Source organism: Zingiber officinale, chromosome 8B (assembly GCF_018446385.1).
Source record: "Zingiber officinale cultivar Zhangliang chromosome 8B, Zo_v1.1, whole genome shotgun sequence".
NCBI lineage: Eukaryota > Viridiplantae > Streptophyta > Magnoliopsida > Zingiberales > Zingiberaceae > Zingiber > Zingiber officinale.
Genome location: NC_056001.1, coordinates 61,332,389 through 61,349,955, shown reverse-complemented (window position 1 = coordinate 61,349,955; position 17,567 = coordinate 61,332,389). Strand labels below are relative to the sequence as shown.

General features: G+C 36.4%; 1 protein-coding gene across 2 annotated transcripts; it reads right to left on the bottom strand.

The window, feature by feature from the left end:
- Nucleotides 1-801: 801 nt before the first annotated feature.
- On the bottom strand, nt 802-14,625 carry LOC122014435 (actin-101-like). Of its 2 annotated transcripts, XM_042570669.1 has the most exons (6): nt 14,474-14,552; nt 14,117-14,190; nt 2,390-2,460; nt 1,894-2,287; nt 1,213-1,826; nt 802-1,124 (listed from the first exon to the last, which is right to left on the bottom strand). In XM_042570669.1, exons 3-6 carry the CDS (start codon nt 2,447-2,449, stop codon nt 1,059-1,061), a joined length of 1,134 nt encoding a protein of 377 aa, XP_042426603.1. In that variant the 5' UTR covers nt 2,450-2,460; nt 14,117-14,190; nt 14,474-14,552; the 3' UTR covers nt 802-1,058. The 2 variants fall into 2 exon arrangements, with proteins under 2 accessions (XP_042426603.1, XP_042426602.1); XM_042570668.1 differs by lacking the exon at nt 14,117-14,190 and having other exon boundaries at nt 14,474-14,625.
- Between the last annotated feature and the right edge of the window lie 2,942 nt (nt 14,626-17,567).

Sequence of the window (17,567 nt, the reverse complement as noted above, 5' to 3'; positions counted from 1 at the left end):
ATAGGATATGAGGCATTGACTAGTGAGCCAGCTCAGAGCAAAGACAGTACAACCCGAAGGCCTTCTAGATTAATTCCACATATAGTTATGTTTTTTTCGAATCGTCTATGTAATTTTATTTTAAGTAAGGCACTATTATGGAAGTATGAATAAGTGACGTCCGCAGGTTATGTATTATATATGTATAAAAAAAAAACTAGGATCGTTACACTACAACTAGGAGCAAATTTTAATCCTCCCAATGGACCAATGTAGATTTCCAGAACACTGATTTGACTAACTTACACCAAATATGCTCGTAGTTAGGATGAACATGTGCTATTATCAAGTAGTTCGACAATGTGGTCCTCAGTCGAGTTTCCAAGGTTTTGCAGGGTTGTGAGTGATCGTCCAAGCACGGTATGTGAGAGGGAGTGCAATGATGGGTCTTCCTTAACCAAGTAAACAACCTGAAAATCACAGTTGAAGGCTTTGAAGGTAAAAAAAGGTTTTCCAGTCTAACAAAGACTAGAAGAAAAATGTAGCCATACAAATTCCAAGCAACCAAAAATGACACAAGCTGCCGTGATCACAAGAACATCATGAGAGAGAATTAGCTTTCCTAGTTTAAACGGGACAATGAATGAATATCAATAAGCATATTTGGCATCTAACTTTAAATAATTATTGCTACATAAAAAATAATAATGAAATTTTGGCAAATCAGACTTCTAGAGAACCAGAAAATCAGCCTCTAGAGAAGGCAAACAAAAAAAAAGTTAAAGATAAACCAGGTAACTACATCATACAAGAATACATCCATGGATAAGTCCCCAGACCAAGGCATGGACACTAAAACTTGCAATAATATTACAAAGTTGATACATAATTTCGTTTCCACTGCAAATGAAATGCATCCTTCAGGGAAAACATCTAAAGAACTTTTCTGCAAGCAAACTCAACAGTCGAAAGGAGACTCAAACACTAGATACTATTATCAGGCAAACCACAGTTCGAACAAAGCCAAATACTAGATAGAACAAGCCAGAAAAAGTGCCCAAAGACACAGAGGAATGAGTTTAGAAGCATTTCCTGTGGACAATTGCTGGACCAGATTCTTCGTACTCTCCCTTGGTAATCCACATCTGCAGGTTTACAAGATGCAGTTTATCAGTTAGCTAAAAATGTATAAAATCTTCATTCATACTAGAGCATATACAATAGACACTTCACCTGCTGGAAAGTGCTGAGGGATGCAAGGATAGAGCCTCCAATCCAAACACTGTACTTTCGCTCAGGCGGAGCAACCACCTTAATCTTCATGCTGCTTGGAGCAAGTGCTGTGATCTCCTTGCTCATACGGTCAGCAATACCAGGGAACATAGTGGATCCACCGCTGAGCACAATGTTGCCATATAGATCTTTCCTAATATCAACATCACACTTCATGATGGAGTTGTATGTTGTTTCGTGAATTCCAGCAGCTTCCATGCCAATTAAGGATGGCTGGAAGAGGACCTCTGGACATCTAAATCGCTCAGCACCGATGGTAATAACCTGTCCATCGGGAAGTTCATAGCTTTTCTCCACCGATGAGCTAGTCTTAGCAGTTTCCAACTCTTGTTCATAGTCAAGAGCAACATAAGCAAGCTTCTCCTTGATGTCCCTTACAATTTCCCGCTCAGCAGTGGTGGTAAATGAATAACCTCTCTCTGTGAGGATCTTCATCAAGCAGTCGGTGAGATCACGACCAGCAAGATCCAATCGAAGAATGGCATGAGGTAGAGCATATCCTTCATATATAGGCACAGTGTGGCTCACACCATCACCAGAATCAAGCACAATACCTGAGAATATGTGCCATAGGTAAACCTTAGTTGAAAAAGAAAAAGAAGCTACTGAGAAAATACTAACCAGTTGTGCGACCACTGGCATAGAGTGAAAGGACAGCCTGAATAGCAACGTACATAGCAGGCACATTAAAGGTCTCAAACATAATCTGGGTCATCTTTTCTCTATTCGCCTTCGGATTAAGAGGAGCTTCAGTGAGCAATATAGGGTGCTCCTCAGGAGCAACACGAAGCTCATTGTAGAAGGTGTGATGCCAGATCTTTTCCATGTCATCCCAGTTGCTGACAATTCCGTGCTCAATAGGATATTTCAATGTGAGAATACCTCTCTTGGACTGTGCTTCATCACCAACATAAGCATCTTTTTGTCCCATCCCAACCATAACTCCTGTGTGGCGAGGCCGACCTACAATACTTGGGAAGACTGCCCTAGGTGCATCATCACCAGCAAATCCAGCCTTTTGACACACAGGTGAAAGAGTTAATTCAGTTTATACATCAATTACTAAAGCCAGTTAAAAAGTTGGCACAATAACTAGGCCAATGAGTGAAACACTAACCTTAACCATCCCAGTCCCATTGTCACACACGAGAGGCTGGATATCCTCAGCATCAGCCATGTTCTATATATCTGTGGGAACATGTGAGAAAAGAGTATTGGAAATAGGAACAAAAGATTTTATTGGAAACAGTTTCACCTTGCACATTCTAATATAATTTTAAGTTCTGTTTAGGCTTAGAATATCTAAGTGCATTAACATGTATCATCATATGATACACAAGATAATTGTGAAAAAACAAACTTAACTAAAAGTGTAGAACAGAAAAGAAGAGTTTTTTTTTTTTTGCAGATGCACAGCAATGAAATTGTACAACTGCACCCACCCTCAAACAATCAATTCAATAGATAACCTTAGAGATCTATCTTATTTGCCTAAGTGTTGAACATGTTGGTGCAATCGTGCCCTAAGGAAGAAATTTCGATGTTTGACGATCTATTTAAGTTTATACTAATTTCCAACATAACAAAAACATGAACAATATTTTGCAGGATAGTAAGCTCTTTGTGATAGCATGAAACTATGTAAACTATATTGTAAACTAGCAAAATGTATAGTAAAATGTTATGCAATAGCATGAAACTTTAATGCAATATTTTCTCCCCCTTTTGGCAAAAAATACACAAGGAAAACGAAACTCCCCCTTAAACCATGCATATTCAAAGAAACATACGCATAAAATCCAGATCTCCACATGGAAAACACAATAGGGGCACTCCTCCTAAGCACATGCAATCAAACACAAAAGGAACACCGGGACACTCTCCCGCCAAAAATCCATAAGTAAAAACCAAAATGGACAGAGGAACAATCACAGAGAAATCAAAGTTTTTAAACAGACCATATACAGCCAATAGTCCCTATGGTGCAAAAAACTTCATAACAATGTCGTCAACAACAAAATCACCGTCATCTGTCAGATAAACATCTCCTCCTGAAGTGCCAGTACCGGCCGTGGAGACACCACCAACTGGAGGAGGTTGAATCGATGGACCAACGGTCAAAGAATGGATCAAATCGTGCAATGAGGCAATATCTAATCGAATGTCGACAAGAGTGACAGCTTGGCCTTGTGTAAAAGTAGCAAGCCACCCATGGATCAGTGTCATCTCCAGATCACGCTCCAATCGTAACTCCTCAAATCAAGTGTCTAATGATCTCCTCAAACTGAAGAAGTTGAGCCCGGACGTCAACCTCAGACGGGTCGATCCAACCTCCACCTCAGCATCAGCTCTGGCAGCCCTGCTGTTCACTGCCTCGGTCGATGCCTGTCCCGACGAAGATGATCGCCCTCGTGCACAATGTGAGCCAATGAGAAGGAGCATGCAAAGATCCTCGAATACTTCCACAACATCAAAAGTTGACGACCATGTGTCACATCGACTCCAACAGACGCCAACCATTCAGTAATGACATGGCCAAACAACATGTGTATCATTGAGCTAGCCGAGTGAAATGGATGATGCATTGGAACATGTTTAATACAATGTTGACGTCAAGGGACTGGCTAAGGGCATATAACATGAACATATGCATGGATTTGATGGATGCAAGGGCCCTAGTGACAATGGGTAAAATATAGTTGACTATGACCTTAAACAAAGCATAGTTAGCTGGAGAGATCTCTATAGCAAAATATGTGGTGATGGAAGCTAGGGGTCCATCAGGACATGAACGTCCATAAAAATGTTGATGCATACTATCAAGAGAAATATGATCGAACGGTGGAGGTAGGAGCTCTGACAATGTAGGAGCATACTATCAAAAATATTGGTAGACGACCGACACTCTAAAAATGACTATAGAATAGAAGGAGAAAAATCTAAAGTGCGTTTCGTCACCATGAGGATGGGGGTTGTTATCGAATTGGGATACATAATCCTCATGGATCTCATGCTGAAGATATACTAATTTTTCCAAATGATAGTGGCGTAGAACGCACACTACACTGAAGTAATGGCCATGAAAGAACTTTTGATCGATGGACCGAGTGGAAATAAGCTTGCACTTATGAGTGTTAAATTTATGTTGCAATGACACATGGGGAAACCTAGAATCTGTAGGTGGATGACTGGATTGAGAAGAACCCTCACCCGCAGCAACAGACTTTCTCCAATGAGTTTGAAACACAAATAATTTTCAACATTTGAATGATGCACCAACAATGAAATTTAAACACAAAGCATGAATGCAAATGAGATGATGCATGAACACATCACAAGCAACTAATTAGCAATGGGCTTAGATCGATAAAAACACAAAAAAATTGAGTTCTAGGGTTTAGGATTTACTTAGGTTTCGGAGGCATGGTTGATGTGTGTTGTTGAAGGAGAGAGCCAATTGCGAGAGGAAGGGTCGTCTAGGGCACAAGGGCGACAGCGAGAGAGATCGTCGGCTAGTGCAGAGACATAAAGTGAGAGGGTTTAAGGGGAGTGGGTAGATAACTCGTTATTTATGACGTGGGATTATAAAGGCTCAGATCATAATCGATTAGCGAATTGCTTAGTCACTTAAGAATGACGGTAAGCGGAATAAGCGCTTCAGACGGATTATGTGCGCCACAAAAATGTGTGGTAAGTGACTACCGTAATCAATTAAAGAGTTTAAATCGATCACTGTGATCGATTCAGATTACTACTGTGATCGCGTGCATTTAGCCGCATCGATTACCATAATCAATTCAGCACACTTTTGATACAGACAGTGATTCCAAATCGATTGATCCGATCGATTGGATTATTTTGACCTGAACAGTAATGAAGCGTTGAATTCCGATAACTCCACAAATTTTAAATTTGTATTGAATTGTCACCAACTTGAGCCCACCCTTAGATTCAAATACTCCAAAAGTGTCACTAAAGAAAGTAAAGTGATTTAATTTGACTAAGATTGTTGGTGAGGTTTAAAATGTCTAATCATGATATTTGGACCAAATACACATTAATTATGTATTGGTCTTCCTATGATTGATCAAATAAATGATCAATGGAAAAATTCAATATTCTTCATCAAAGTAATGCATCATAACAAACATTATGACCAAGAGAATTGTCCCTAACCTCTCACTCCCATCTAAACATATCAAGAGAAAAAACAAGGGAAATCCTATGTTTTTGTGAGAGGCAAAACAAAGGTTAAGGAAACTTCAAGAATTTTATTTTTGAATTGATCATGGAGGATTGTGGTTTAATTAATAGAACACATTCACAATTCCCTTCGAATAAAACTAAATTCAACTTCGGGAAGAGTTTAGTGAAAATGTCGGCTAAGTTTGATTTTAACTCAGTATAATTGACATGATTACGAATAAAATGATACTTGACCTCTATGTATTTTATTCTTGAATGATGGACGAGATTTTTTTTTTATCAAATTTATTGTACTCACATTATCACAAAGAACTTGGACATTTTTATAAGTGAGTTTATAGTCTTCTAGAGTATGGGTCATCCACAATAATTGTGATACACAATCTCCCATAGCAACGTATTCCACTTCGGTTGTAGAGAGAGCTACACAATGTTTTTCCTACTTGGCCAACTTACTAGAGAGGACCCTAGAAACTAACATCCACCACTAGTACTTTTGTGATCCAATTTACATCCGGTATAATCGGAATCGGTATATCCCACTAGATTAAAAGTTTCGGTTCGAAGATACCAAAGGCCTAAATTTTGAGTTCCCTTGAGATATCGAAGAATTTATATAACGACACTCAAATGTAACTCTTTAGCACACGATTGATACCTTGCACACATACCCACGAGTATGTTGAGTCTACTAGCAGTGAGATAAAGAAGACTCCTTACAGCACTACAATACACCTTAGAGTCAACTTTTTCTTTAAGATCACTATCTAATTTAGTGCTAGTGGTCATGGGAGTTATCTTTGACATTTTCCATTCTAAATTTCTTAAATAACGCATTTACATATTTAGATTGATGAATATAGATTTCCTCTTTTGTTTGTTTAATTTGTAAATTTAGGAAAAATATCAACTCATCAATCACCAACCAAACTCATTTCAAACTCACTCTCCATGTGATTGATGAACTTATTAAAAAATCTCTGTATGTGGAATTATAAATAATATCATCTATATATACTTGGGCCACAAACATACCATTACCACTATTTTTCAAAAATAAAGTGGATCAATTTGCCCTTTGTGAAACCCTTTTGAAACTAGAAATGTTGACAATCGTTCATACCAAGCTCGAGGAGCTTGTTTTAGCCCATATAAGGCCTTTTTAAGTTTATATACGTGGTTTTGGATACTCCAAATTTTCAAACTGGTTTCTCAACATATACCTCTTCCTTTTTAAGGTCGTCGTCTAGTGCAGAGACACGAAGGGTCATTTGGATCGCAAAAGTACTAGTGGTGGATGTCAATTTCTAGAATCCTTTCTAGTAAGTTGGTCAAGTAGGAAACAACATTGTATAACTCTCTCTGCAATCGAAGTGGAATATATTGCTAAACTCACTTATAAAAATGTTTAAGTTCTTTGTGATAATGTGAGTACAATAACTTTGACAAAAAAATCTCGTCCATTATTCAAAACAAAACACATAGAGGTCAAACATTATTTTATTCGTGATTATGTGATCAAGGTGATATCATCCTTAATTATATTAAGTCAAAATCAAACTTAGCCGACAATTTTACTAAACCTCTTTTAAAAATTGAATTTAATTTTCTTCAAAAGGAATTAGGAATTTGTTGTATTGACTAGACCACAATCTTGTATGATCATTTCAAAAATAAAATTCTTGAAGTTTCCTTAACCTTTGTTTTGCCTCTCACAAAAACATAAGATTTTCCTTGTTTGTTCTCTTGATGTTTAGATGAGAGTGAGAGGTTAGGGGCAATTCTCTTGGTTATAATACTTGTTACGATGCATTACTTTGATCAAGAAGACTAAATATTTCCATTGATCATTTATTTGATCAATCATGAGGAAGATCAATACATAATTAATATGTATTTGGTCCAAAGATCATGATTGGACATTTTAAACCTTGCCAATAATCTTAGTCAAATTAAATCACTTTACTTTTTTTAGTGACACTCTTGGACTATTTGAATCCAAGGGTGGGCTCAAGTTGGTGACAATTCGATACAAATCTAAAATTTGTGGAGTTATCAGACCTCTAAGCGATTGATATCAATTATCAATTGCTTAGGAATTCAACACTTCGCCACTATTCAGGTCGGAATCAATTAATCCAATTGATTAGGATAACTCAAATTGATTGGATCAGTCGATTTAGAACCACAATCCATGTCAAAAATGTGTCGAATCGATTACGATAATCGATTTGGCTAAATTCACGCGATCACAGTAGTTATCTGAATCGAACAATGATCGATTGAAACTCTTTAATCGATTATGATAGTCGCTTACCGCACATTCTCGCAGCACACAAAATCCGTCTGAAGCGCTTGTTCTACTCGCTTACCACCATTTTTAAGTGACTAAGCAATTCCTTAATCGATTACGATCTGAGCCTTTACAACCCCATGTCATAAATAACGAGTCACCTACCCACTTCCCTTAAACCCTCTTGCTTCGTGTCTCTGCACTAGCTGACGATCTCTCTAGCCGTCGACCATGTGCCCTATACGACCCTTCCTTGCCATTGGCAATTGGCTCTCTCCTTCAACAGCACACATCAGCCATGCCTCCGAAACCTAAGAAAATCCTAAACTCTAGAACTTGATTTTTTTGTGTTTTTATCGATCTAAGCCCATTGCTAATCAGTTGCTTGAACTTCATTATTGATGCATCATTCAAATGTTGAAAATTATTTGCGTTTCAAACTCATTAGGAGAAAGTCTGTTGTTGCGGGAGAGGGTTCTTCTCAATCCCGTCAGCCACCTATGGATTCTAGGTTTCCTAATGCGTCATTGCAACATAAATTTAACACCCATAAATTCAAGCTTATTTCCGCTCGGTCCATCAATTAAAAGTTCTTTCATAACCATTGCTCCAATGTAGTGCGCGTTCTACGCCACTATCATCTAGAAAAATTAGTATATCTTCAACATGAGATCTATGAGGATTATGTATCCCAATTCTATAACAACCTCCATCCTCATGGTGACGAATACTAGTATAGGACTCGCGTTACTAAATGCACTTTAGATTTATCTCCTTCTATTCTAAAGTCATTTTTAGAGTGTCGGTCGTACATCGATACTTTTATTTTCTACCCTACATTGCCAAAGCTCCTACCTCTACCGTTAGATCACATTTCTCTTGATAGTATACATCAACATTTTAATGGACACCACGTACTGATGGACTCCTAGCTTCCATCACCACATATTCTGCTATGGAAATCTCTCCAACTGACTATGCCTTGTTTAAGGTCATAGTCGACTGTATTTCATCCATTGTCACTAGGGCCCTTGCATCGATCAAACTCATGCAAATGTTCATGTTATATGTCCTTAGTTAGTCCCTTGACGTCAACATTGCATTAAACATATTCCAATGCATCATCCATTTCACTCGGCCAGCTCATTGGACGATACACATGTCATTTGACCATGTCATTACGGAGTGGTTGCCGTCTGTGGGAGTCGATGTGACACGTGGTCATTAACTTCCGATGTCGCAGAAGTATTCGAGGATCTCTGCATGCTCCTTCTCCTTGGCTTACATTATGCTCGAGGGTGATCATCTTCGTCGGGACGGGCATCGGCCGAGGCAGCGAGCGGCAAGGGCTACCAGAGCTGATGCTACGGCGGAGGCTGGATCTGACCCGTCTGAGTCCAAGGTTGACGTCCGGGCTCAGCTTCTTCAATCTAAGGAGACTATGGACACTCGATTTGAGGAGTTACAATTGGAGCGTGATCTGGAAATGGCACAAATCCATGGGCGGCTTGCTACTCTTACACAAGGTCAGACTGTCACTCAGACGTCTCTTGCTGACATTCGATCAGATATTGCCTCATTGCACGATCTGATCCATTCTTGACCGTCGGTCCACCAATTCGACCTCCTACAGCAAGTGGTGTCTCCACGGCCGGTACTGGCACTTCGGGAAGAGATGTTTCTCTAACAAATGGTGGTGATTCCGTTGCTGACGACGTTTTTATGCAGTTTTTAGCACCATAGGGACTATTGGTTGTATATGGTCTGTTTAAATACTTTGATTTCTCTATGAATGTTCCTCTGTACATTTTGGTTTTTATCTATGAATTTTTGGTGGGAGAGTGTCCCGGTGTTCCTTTCGTGTTTGATTGCATGTACTTAGGGGGAGTGCCCCTATTGTATTTATGTTTATTGTGTTTTCCATGTGGAGATCTGGATTATATGCGTATGTGCGTATGTTTCTTTGCGCATGCATGATTTAAGGGGGAGTTTCGTTTCCCTTATGTATTTTTTTTATATTTGCCAAAGGGGAGAAAATATTGCATTTAAGTTTCGTGCTATTTTATAAAATTTTACTATACATTTTGCTAGTTTGCAATATAGTTTACATAGTTTCATGCTATCACAAAGAGTTTACCATCCTGCAAAATATTGTTTATGTTTATGTTATGCTGGAAATTAATCTAAACTTAAATAGATTGTTAAACATCAAAACGGAAGAGATTGTTGGTGCAAACATACCCTAAGGAAGAAATTTTAATGATTGACAATTATTGAAGTTTAAGCTAATACATTAGGTCTAATATGAGTTCAAGTTTGCAGGACCAAGAAGGTTGAGGACCAGATTCAGGCAAGAGAAGCCCTTGTAGGTCGGAAGACCGGATATAAGGCAAGACAAGTCCAAGAAGGTCAGGGGACAGATCTTTGGCACAAGAGAAGCTCTTGAAGGTCGGAAGACCGAATGCAAGGCAAAAGAAGTTCAAGGTCAAGAACCAGATTCATGGCGAGGCAATTGATAATCAACACAAACAAAGTGTGCTAATCGATTAAGCAAAATGCTTAATTGATTAAGAAGGTGTTAAGCAATTGAACCAATCGCTTAACAAACCTTCTGTTTGAAACATAAGGGTTCCTAATCGATTGGTGTAATCGATTAGGACACCGTAAGCGATTGGATCAACCACTTACAGTGTCTTGTGCTTCAAATATAATGCTTTTGTTTAAAGCTTAAGCGATTAGCTCAGTCGCTTATGGAATATTCTACTCGAAACAGAATAATCCATAATCGTCTGAGCTAGTCGATTACTCTAATCTTAATCGATTAGGGTAAGTGATTTGGATGAGTCGCGTAAATGAAACATGCACCAAATCGATTACTTTAATCGATTAACGTCGGGTAATCGATTAAGACTCACAAAACAATAAAAAAAACAACTCTTTCTGGAAGGGTTTAAGAAGGCTCGAAGAGTTTGTTTAAGCACACTGTTCGATTGCGCTCTATTGTTCTCCATTGCTCACCAATGTTCAAGCTCAAGTGTTCAAGCTCTCACTAGTGCTACAATCTCAGCCACTCAAAGAAGAAGAAGGTGTACTCAAAACCCTATCCTCGTCTTCTTCCTTGTGAGGTATTCTATTGAAATTTCATAGTAAAAAGTGTGGCCGTGGTGTAGATCCTTAGATTAGTCACCTCAATGAGATGGATATCAAGTAAATATAAGAAGTTAGCATTGTCTTCAAGTTTCAGTTGCGCAAAATCCAGTCAACCAAGAAATCGACATTCTATCTATATACATACAAGTAACACAGCATGTGTTGCTCTTATCACAGTACAAAAATGTATGCATTGATTGCTGACAGAGCAACACTTCACAAACCCAAAAACTTTCCAACAATATAGCAATTACAATGCATGCTTCTGTCTTCACATCTTCTAAATGTTTGAGACTCGTCATGTGATAAGAATAGCGTGGCACTAAACAAAATTTGTGAAGATTCAATAGACATATGTGGTTGGCTTGAATTGTTAACCAAGAACTAATATGAAACTCAAGATAGAAAGACAACACTACTGATAACTTCCAAGAGTTATTTGACAGATAAAACACACAAAGAAGACACTAATACAGAAGAAATTATTAATAGAATGACATAATAAAAAAATTCAACTGATGTGGAAGGGAAATAAAAGTATTGAATCCAACAATTAGAAAAAAAATATATAGAAAACTTTACTTCCTAAAACAAATTGATGTTGTACGGTTACAAAGCATATGCCACTCTGTCAAGCAACCATCACATGAACAGTTGCAACACAGACAAAAATAATTGGTCTTTAATCTTTGACATTTAAAGATTGAGCACTCTCAAGCATACTTGTGCAAAAGGCAATGCGCTCATCCTAGGCGCCCCTCCACACTCGCCCCAAGGCATTTGGAAGGGAGATAAATCACAATGACCAAGTGGCGTCTCTTTAGGTAGGAGGGATTTTATTCCTCACGGGATTATTTCCCGGGGATTCGATCCTTGCTCTGTGGCAATCTACCACCCAAGTACCAACTCGGCTATGCCCATGGAGGCTTGAGAGCATACTTGATCTTTAGACAGAGGTTTCAAAATCTGATTTCCTTTGAAGCACCTATTATTGAGACTAAATGAGCAGAGTCAAGGCCCCTGGGCGCTCAATTGGTAAGTGCATGGGATAATGATTGTAGTGGTCGAGAGATGGGGGAGTCAAAACTCGACAAAGGATTTCATCACCTTTGTGGACCCTCATGCACTTGCCAATTTGTATTCCTGCTAAACTCCCTCTCAATGGCATGAGAGGGTCGTGAGGGGGCCGCTAACGTGGCGGTACCACATTTGTTTTAAATGAGCAGAGTCAATTGATTACATATCTAGTCCATTATTTATTGCTCTAAAAGATCATAATATCCATTTGGTTCTCCATTTTCGGGAGACTGTCAACTAAATTATATATCTTTTCCTCCATCACTAAACTAATTAATGCAACTAAAACAAACTCCAAGATCTGGTCCTCGGCTTCATCGACTGTACTTAAAAATCACTAGTCTGCAATTTTGACATTCTTTTTCCCACAATCAAAGCCACACTGTCAAGTAAAATTATAGATCTTTTCTCCCAATCACTTCAGCAATTAATGCAACTAAAACAAACTCAGAGATCTGCTCCTCAGCTTACGTGATTATACTTAAAATTGTTAGTCTACTGTAATTTCTGACATTCTTTTTCCTACAATCAAACCCGAATAGACAATGAATCAAACATACATGGAAGTGGATACTCCAAAAACAAACAGAGAATCAAAACAACCATCCAAAAGATTAGAAGATACTCCAAAAACAAACAGAAAATCAAAAGAACAATACAAAAGATTAGAAAGCTGTTCGGAATTTAAGAAACTTCAAACCTTGCATTTTCCTTTAAATCAGAAACCGATGCATACATTGACAGATTCGATGAATTATAATTATGGTTTACCTATCATCTAACTGAGGCCAAGTAAATAATTTTCCGGTGGAAAATCAAAAAAATGTCTCTCATTTTCAAAATTATTAAAGGTGCGTATTTTACACCCTTCATTTTCTAAATTATTAAAGAACATATTTCATGTCACTCTTTTGCAATATTCCTCAATTACCCCAATAATAAAATATCTCAAAATTTTATTTTAATTTTGTGATATTTTTAATTTAAATTTTTACAAAAACTAATAAATTTTAATTTTTTATTATTTTTAAATACACATTGGTATATAAATGAATTATATATTTTCTAATAACTTAAATTAAATTTAACAATCATTATTTTGATAATATTTTCAAGCTTGAATTTCATATAAATAAATCATAGGCTTTGTACAAGTTTATATCCTAATTTTTAAATATGTTTAGTGAATTAAAATTTTCATATATATAAAAAGTACAATCATAATTTGCTTTATATTTATTTTGTTCATATAATTTGCATAGTTCATTACAAAAATTTGTAATATATGAAATAAATAAAAAATCAAAATTATTAATATTTAAACTAAATTTTAGCTTTTAAAAGAATATTTATAACAAATTGGGACCGGCAAATGAGGGAGATGAGAAAGGAAGGAATGCCCTTTTTTATGATTTGAAAATATGGGGCGCTAACTTTTGCTGGGCCATTTTAATGAACTTTTGCACATGGTCCCCAAATTAGATGTAAATGGCTATCTTTCGACATGGTGAATTTTATATGCCTTAATTCTAAAAGGCCAAAGAATAACACAAACTATTACAACCTGGAATATTTCAAATGAATAGGTGTAATCAGAACTTTGACATTATGCTCTTGAGATTGCTAATTTTCAAAGCTAAATGCAAAAAAGAGGAGAATTACCATTTCATCGCTGGGCAAACTCATTGCAAATGTTCAGCTCAAAAAAAAAAAAAGAGAGAGAGAGAGAGAGAAAAGAAATTAATCCTTTATATAACAAAAATAAATCTTGAGAAAATTCTAGAACGTCAAAATAGACTGACGACAGTGCCAGCTTGACTGCTTAAATGAATACCATAAATTTTTTTTAAAAATCGGTGCTTGTTGCATAAATACAACGAAATGTTCAAAACTCGTGAAAATCCAATCAACAAGAAAGAAAAAAAGCACAAGAAAAATTCCACATTCCGAAAGATCAATTCTGCCGAAGCATGGCGACACAATGTCCATATGAATACTGGATCTGCTTTTTCAGAAAGAAAATGAAATAAAGTCTAGAGGGAGTTTATAAGCGTAATGAGAAAGAAATTAACCCCAAGGATGTTCGATTCGAGCATAGTTTTATGTAAGCTACATCACCTGAGAAACAATACGGGGTTACAGTGGCCTGCTTCCGATCGAAGTTGCTTTAACTTCTAAGTGATTCTACACGACTACGGAAATATAATAAATCAATTGATCAAATTCGTAAGATAGCGAGGAAAAGGTAAAAAAAAAACTTCCAGGAGTCAAAACAAAAAAGATCGCTTCGGAATCACTACATCGGAACTAAATGGTAAATAACCTAATAGATCAGGCCAAGACGGAGCATATGGACATCGCGGATCTTCAGATTCACGGACCCAAGCAAACGGCTCGCAGATTCGAGCAGCAAACAAGCAAGGGAAACCAAAAAGCTCAAGGAAGAACAGATCAAGAGGAAAATGGAGATCAAACCTAGTCGAGGACGGCGATCTGGCGAGATTTGGCCCGAGTAGAGATCGGAGACGGCGATCTATTCGCAACCCCTACGAAGTGGGGAGGAAGTAGGTGACTATTTTATATCCCGACTGTTCCAAAACCCGTTGAGTCAAGCCGTTCCTGAACCGGACTTCCCTGGAGGTTGGACCCAACATAGTCTATCAAAGTCCAAATATTCAATAAAATTAATTTTTTAAACAGGAAAATAAATGAAGAAAAAAAAAAAGACAACTTGCATATCGAAAGTATAGGTGGTTGGACGATCTATGAAATCTTCGTATAAATAGAATAAATATATTAATAATTTATCGATTTATATTTTACCATAAAATCAATTATATTATTATAATAAAAAGTGAAATTCATCATCCTAATAGTCCTACATGTTTGACCCCATGATCATAAGAGGTAAATTGAGAAGTTATAATTGACTATTGCGAAAGATTATTTTCTCGATTTTACTAAAATTCAAATCCTTACCTTATTATAATAATTCTATCCTGCACTAATCAACTCAATCTTATCCCGAGAACATGAAACCAATTATATTAGGACATATATTAGGACGTTTGAGATGAATAATATCACTAATTTTTTCAATATCTAAAGTATATTTACTGTTATTTTTATCCCCACGTCGACGTCGACTTAGATCAGTGGACATAAAATATCTAACTGACTATCTCCAATGTTACTAGTTAAAACTGTCATAATTTACCATCCATATTTTCAATAATAGGAATAATTTTCCTCGAAATAGGACACATAATTAAAGGATATAGATCAATCATCTTAGACTTGACATTACCCAACCTAATAATAAGAATCATATAGATCAATCATCTTAGACTCGACATTACCATCTTAGACTCGACATTACCCAACCTAATAATAAAATCATCTTAGACTCGACGTTATCCAATCTAATAATAAAAATCACTCTGGATGGATCATCAAGCTACGATTTCATTGTCTTCAATATCTAAAGTGGTAGTCTTCTTTGTTTTTTCAAATAAAAAATACTTAATTATTATAAGAATTTTATTTAAAACTAATGTTAAATCAAATTAAAACAATTTTAACTAAAGTGAAAAAGTTTTAACAACTTAATTAATATTTTAATAATTTTAACTAAAATTTTTAAAGAATTTTTACTCTAATAAATTTATATTTAATAACATTTTTAAGATAAAAATGTGATAATAAAAATAAATTATTCTTTTTAATTTTGGCAATTTACCAAAGGGCGCACTTGAAAATCTGAATTTACCAAAAGGCGTACACTACTTTGGTATTTACCAAAGAACGAACTTTTTTAAAAGCATTTCCTAATTTACCCTCATGATAATTTGACTTTTTCTATTGTTTTTCTTTTCTTCATTATATTTCTCTCACTTCTCTCTCCTATGTCGGCAGAATAGAGGAATAACATTAGTCAATCTTTAATCACATTTTAATACATTTGAAGAAGCCAAAATAAATAATGGACACCATATTTGGACTCCTTGCAATTTTAGAAATCCACAGGAACTGAAATAGGTGCAATCGGAGCTTTCTAGGTCGATCGGTGGAGCTCCGATTGCACCCATTTCAGTTTCTATGGATTTCTAAAATTGCAAGGAGTTCAAATATGATGTCTATTATTTATTTTAGCTTTTTATAAATGTTAACAAGTAAAATTAAAGAATCGACATAAAAGCCCACGTTGGGTCTGATATGGAATGATATCAGGCCCACGTCCATATCAGGCCCAACGTGGGCCTGATATCATTCCATATCAGGCCAAACGTGGACTTTTATGTCGATTCTTTGATTTTTACTTGTTAACATATATAAAAAGTCAAAATAAATAATGGACACCATATTTAAACTCCTTGTAATTTTAGAAATCCATAGAAACTGAAATGGGTGCAATCGGAGCTCTCTAAGCTCCGATTGCACCCATTTCAATTTCTATGAATTTCTAAAATTACAAGGAGTGAAAATATGGTGTCCATTATTATTTTTGGCACTCCTAGTGGTAGACTAGAGGTTTTGAAAAATCCTAAATATCTCTTTATTTCTTTTTATTTTTTTATTTTTTGTTGTTACTAGGCCTGATATATCTCATATCAGGCCCACATTGACCCTGATATGGGGAGATATCAGGCCCAACGTGGGTATGATATCTTCATATCAAGCCTCAAAAAAAAAAGGAAAAAAAAAAGAGATTTAAGATTTTTCAAAACCTCTGGTCTACCACTAGAAGTGCCAAAAATAATAATGGACATCATATTTTCACTCCTTGTAATTTTAGAAATTCATAGAAACTGAAATGAATAGTCTCTAGATCGATCGGTGGGTTTCGATCAAACCCACCGATGGACCTAGAGAGTTCAATAAATTCAAATATGGTGTCCATTATTTATTTGACTTTTATATATGTTAAAAGTAAAAATCAAAGAATCAGCAAAAACACTTGGACAACGTAAACCCCAACGTGGGCCTGATATGATTCCATATCAGGCCAAACGTGGACTTTTATGTCGATTCTTTGATTTTTTACTTTTTAACATATATAAAAAGCCAAAATAAATAATGGACACCATATTTGAACTCCTTGCAATTTTAGAAATCCATAGAAATTGAAATTGGTGCAATCGGAGCTCTCTAGGTCCATTAGTGGATTTTGACCGAAACCCACTGATCGACCTAGAAAGCTCCGATTGTACCCATTTCAATTTCTATGAATTTCTAAAATTACAAGGAGTGAAAATATGGTGTCCATTATTATTTTTGGCACTCCTAGTGGTGGACCAGAGGTTTTGAAAACCCTAAATCTCTCTTTATTTTTTTTATTTTTTGTTGTTACTACTAAGCCTGATATCTCCCATATCAGGCCCACATTGGGCCTGATATGGGGAGATATCAGGCCCGCAATGGGCTTGATATGAAACATAATTCCACTGATGCCCACGTTGGGCCTGATATCTCTTCATATCAGACCTAAACAAAAAAAAGGAAAAAAAAAAGAGAGATTTAGGGTTTTTCAAAACCTCTGGTCCACCACTAGGAGTGTCAAAAATAATAA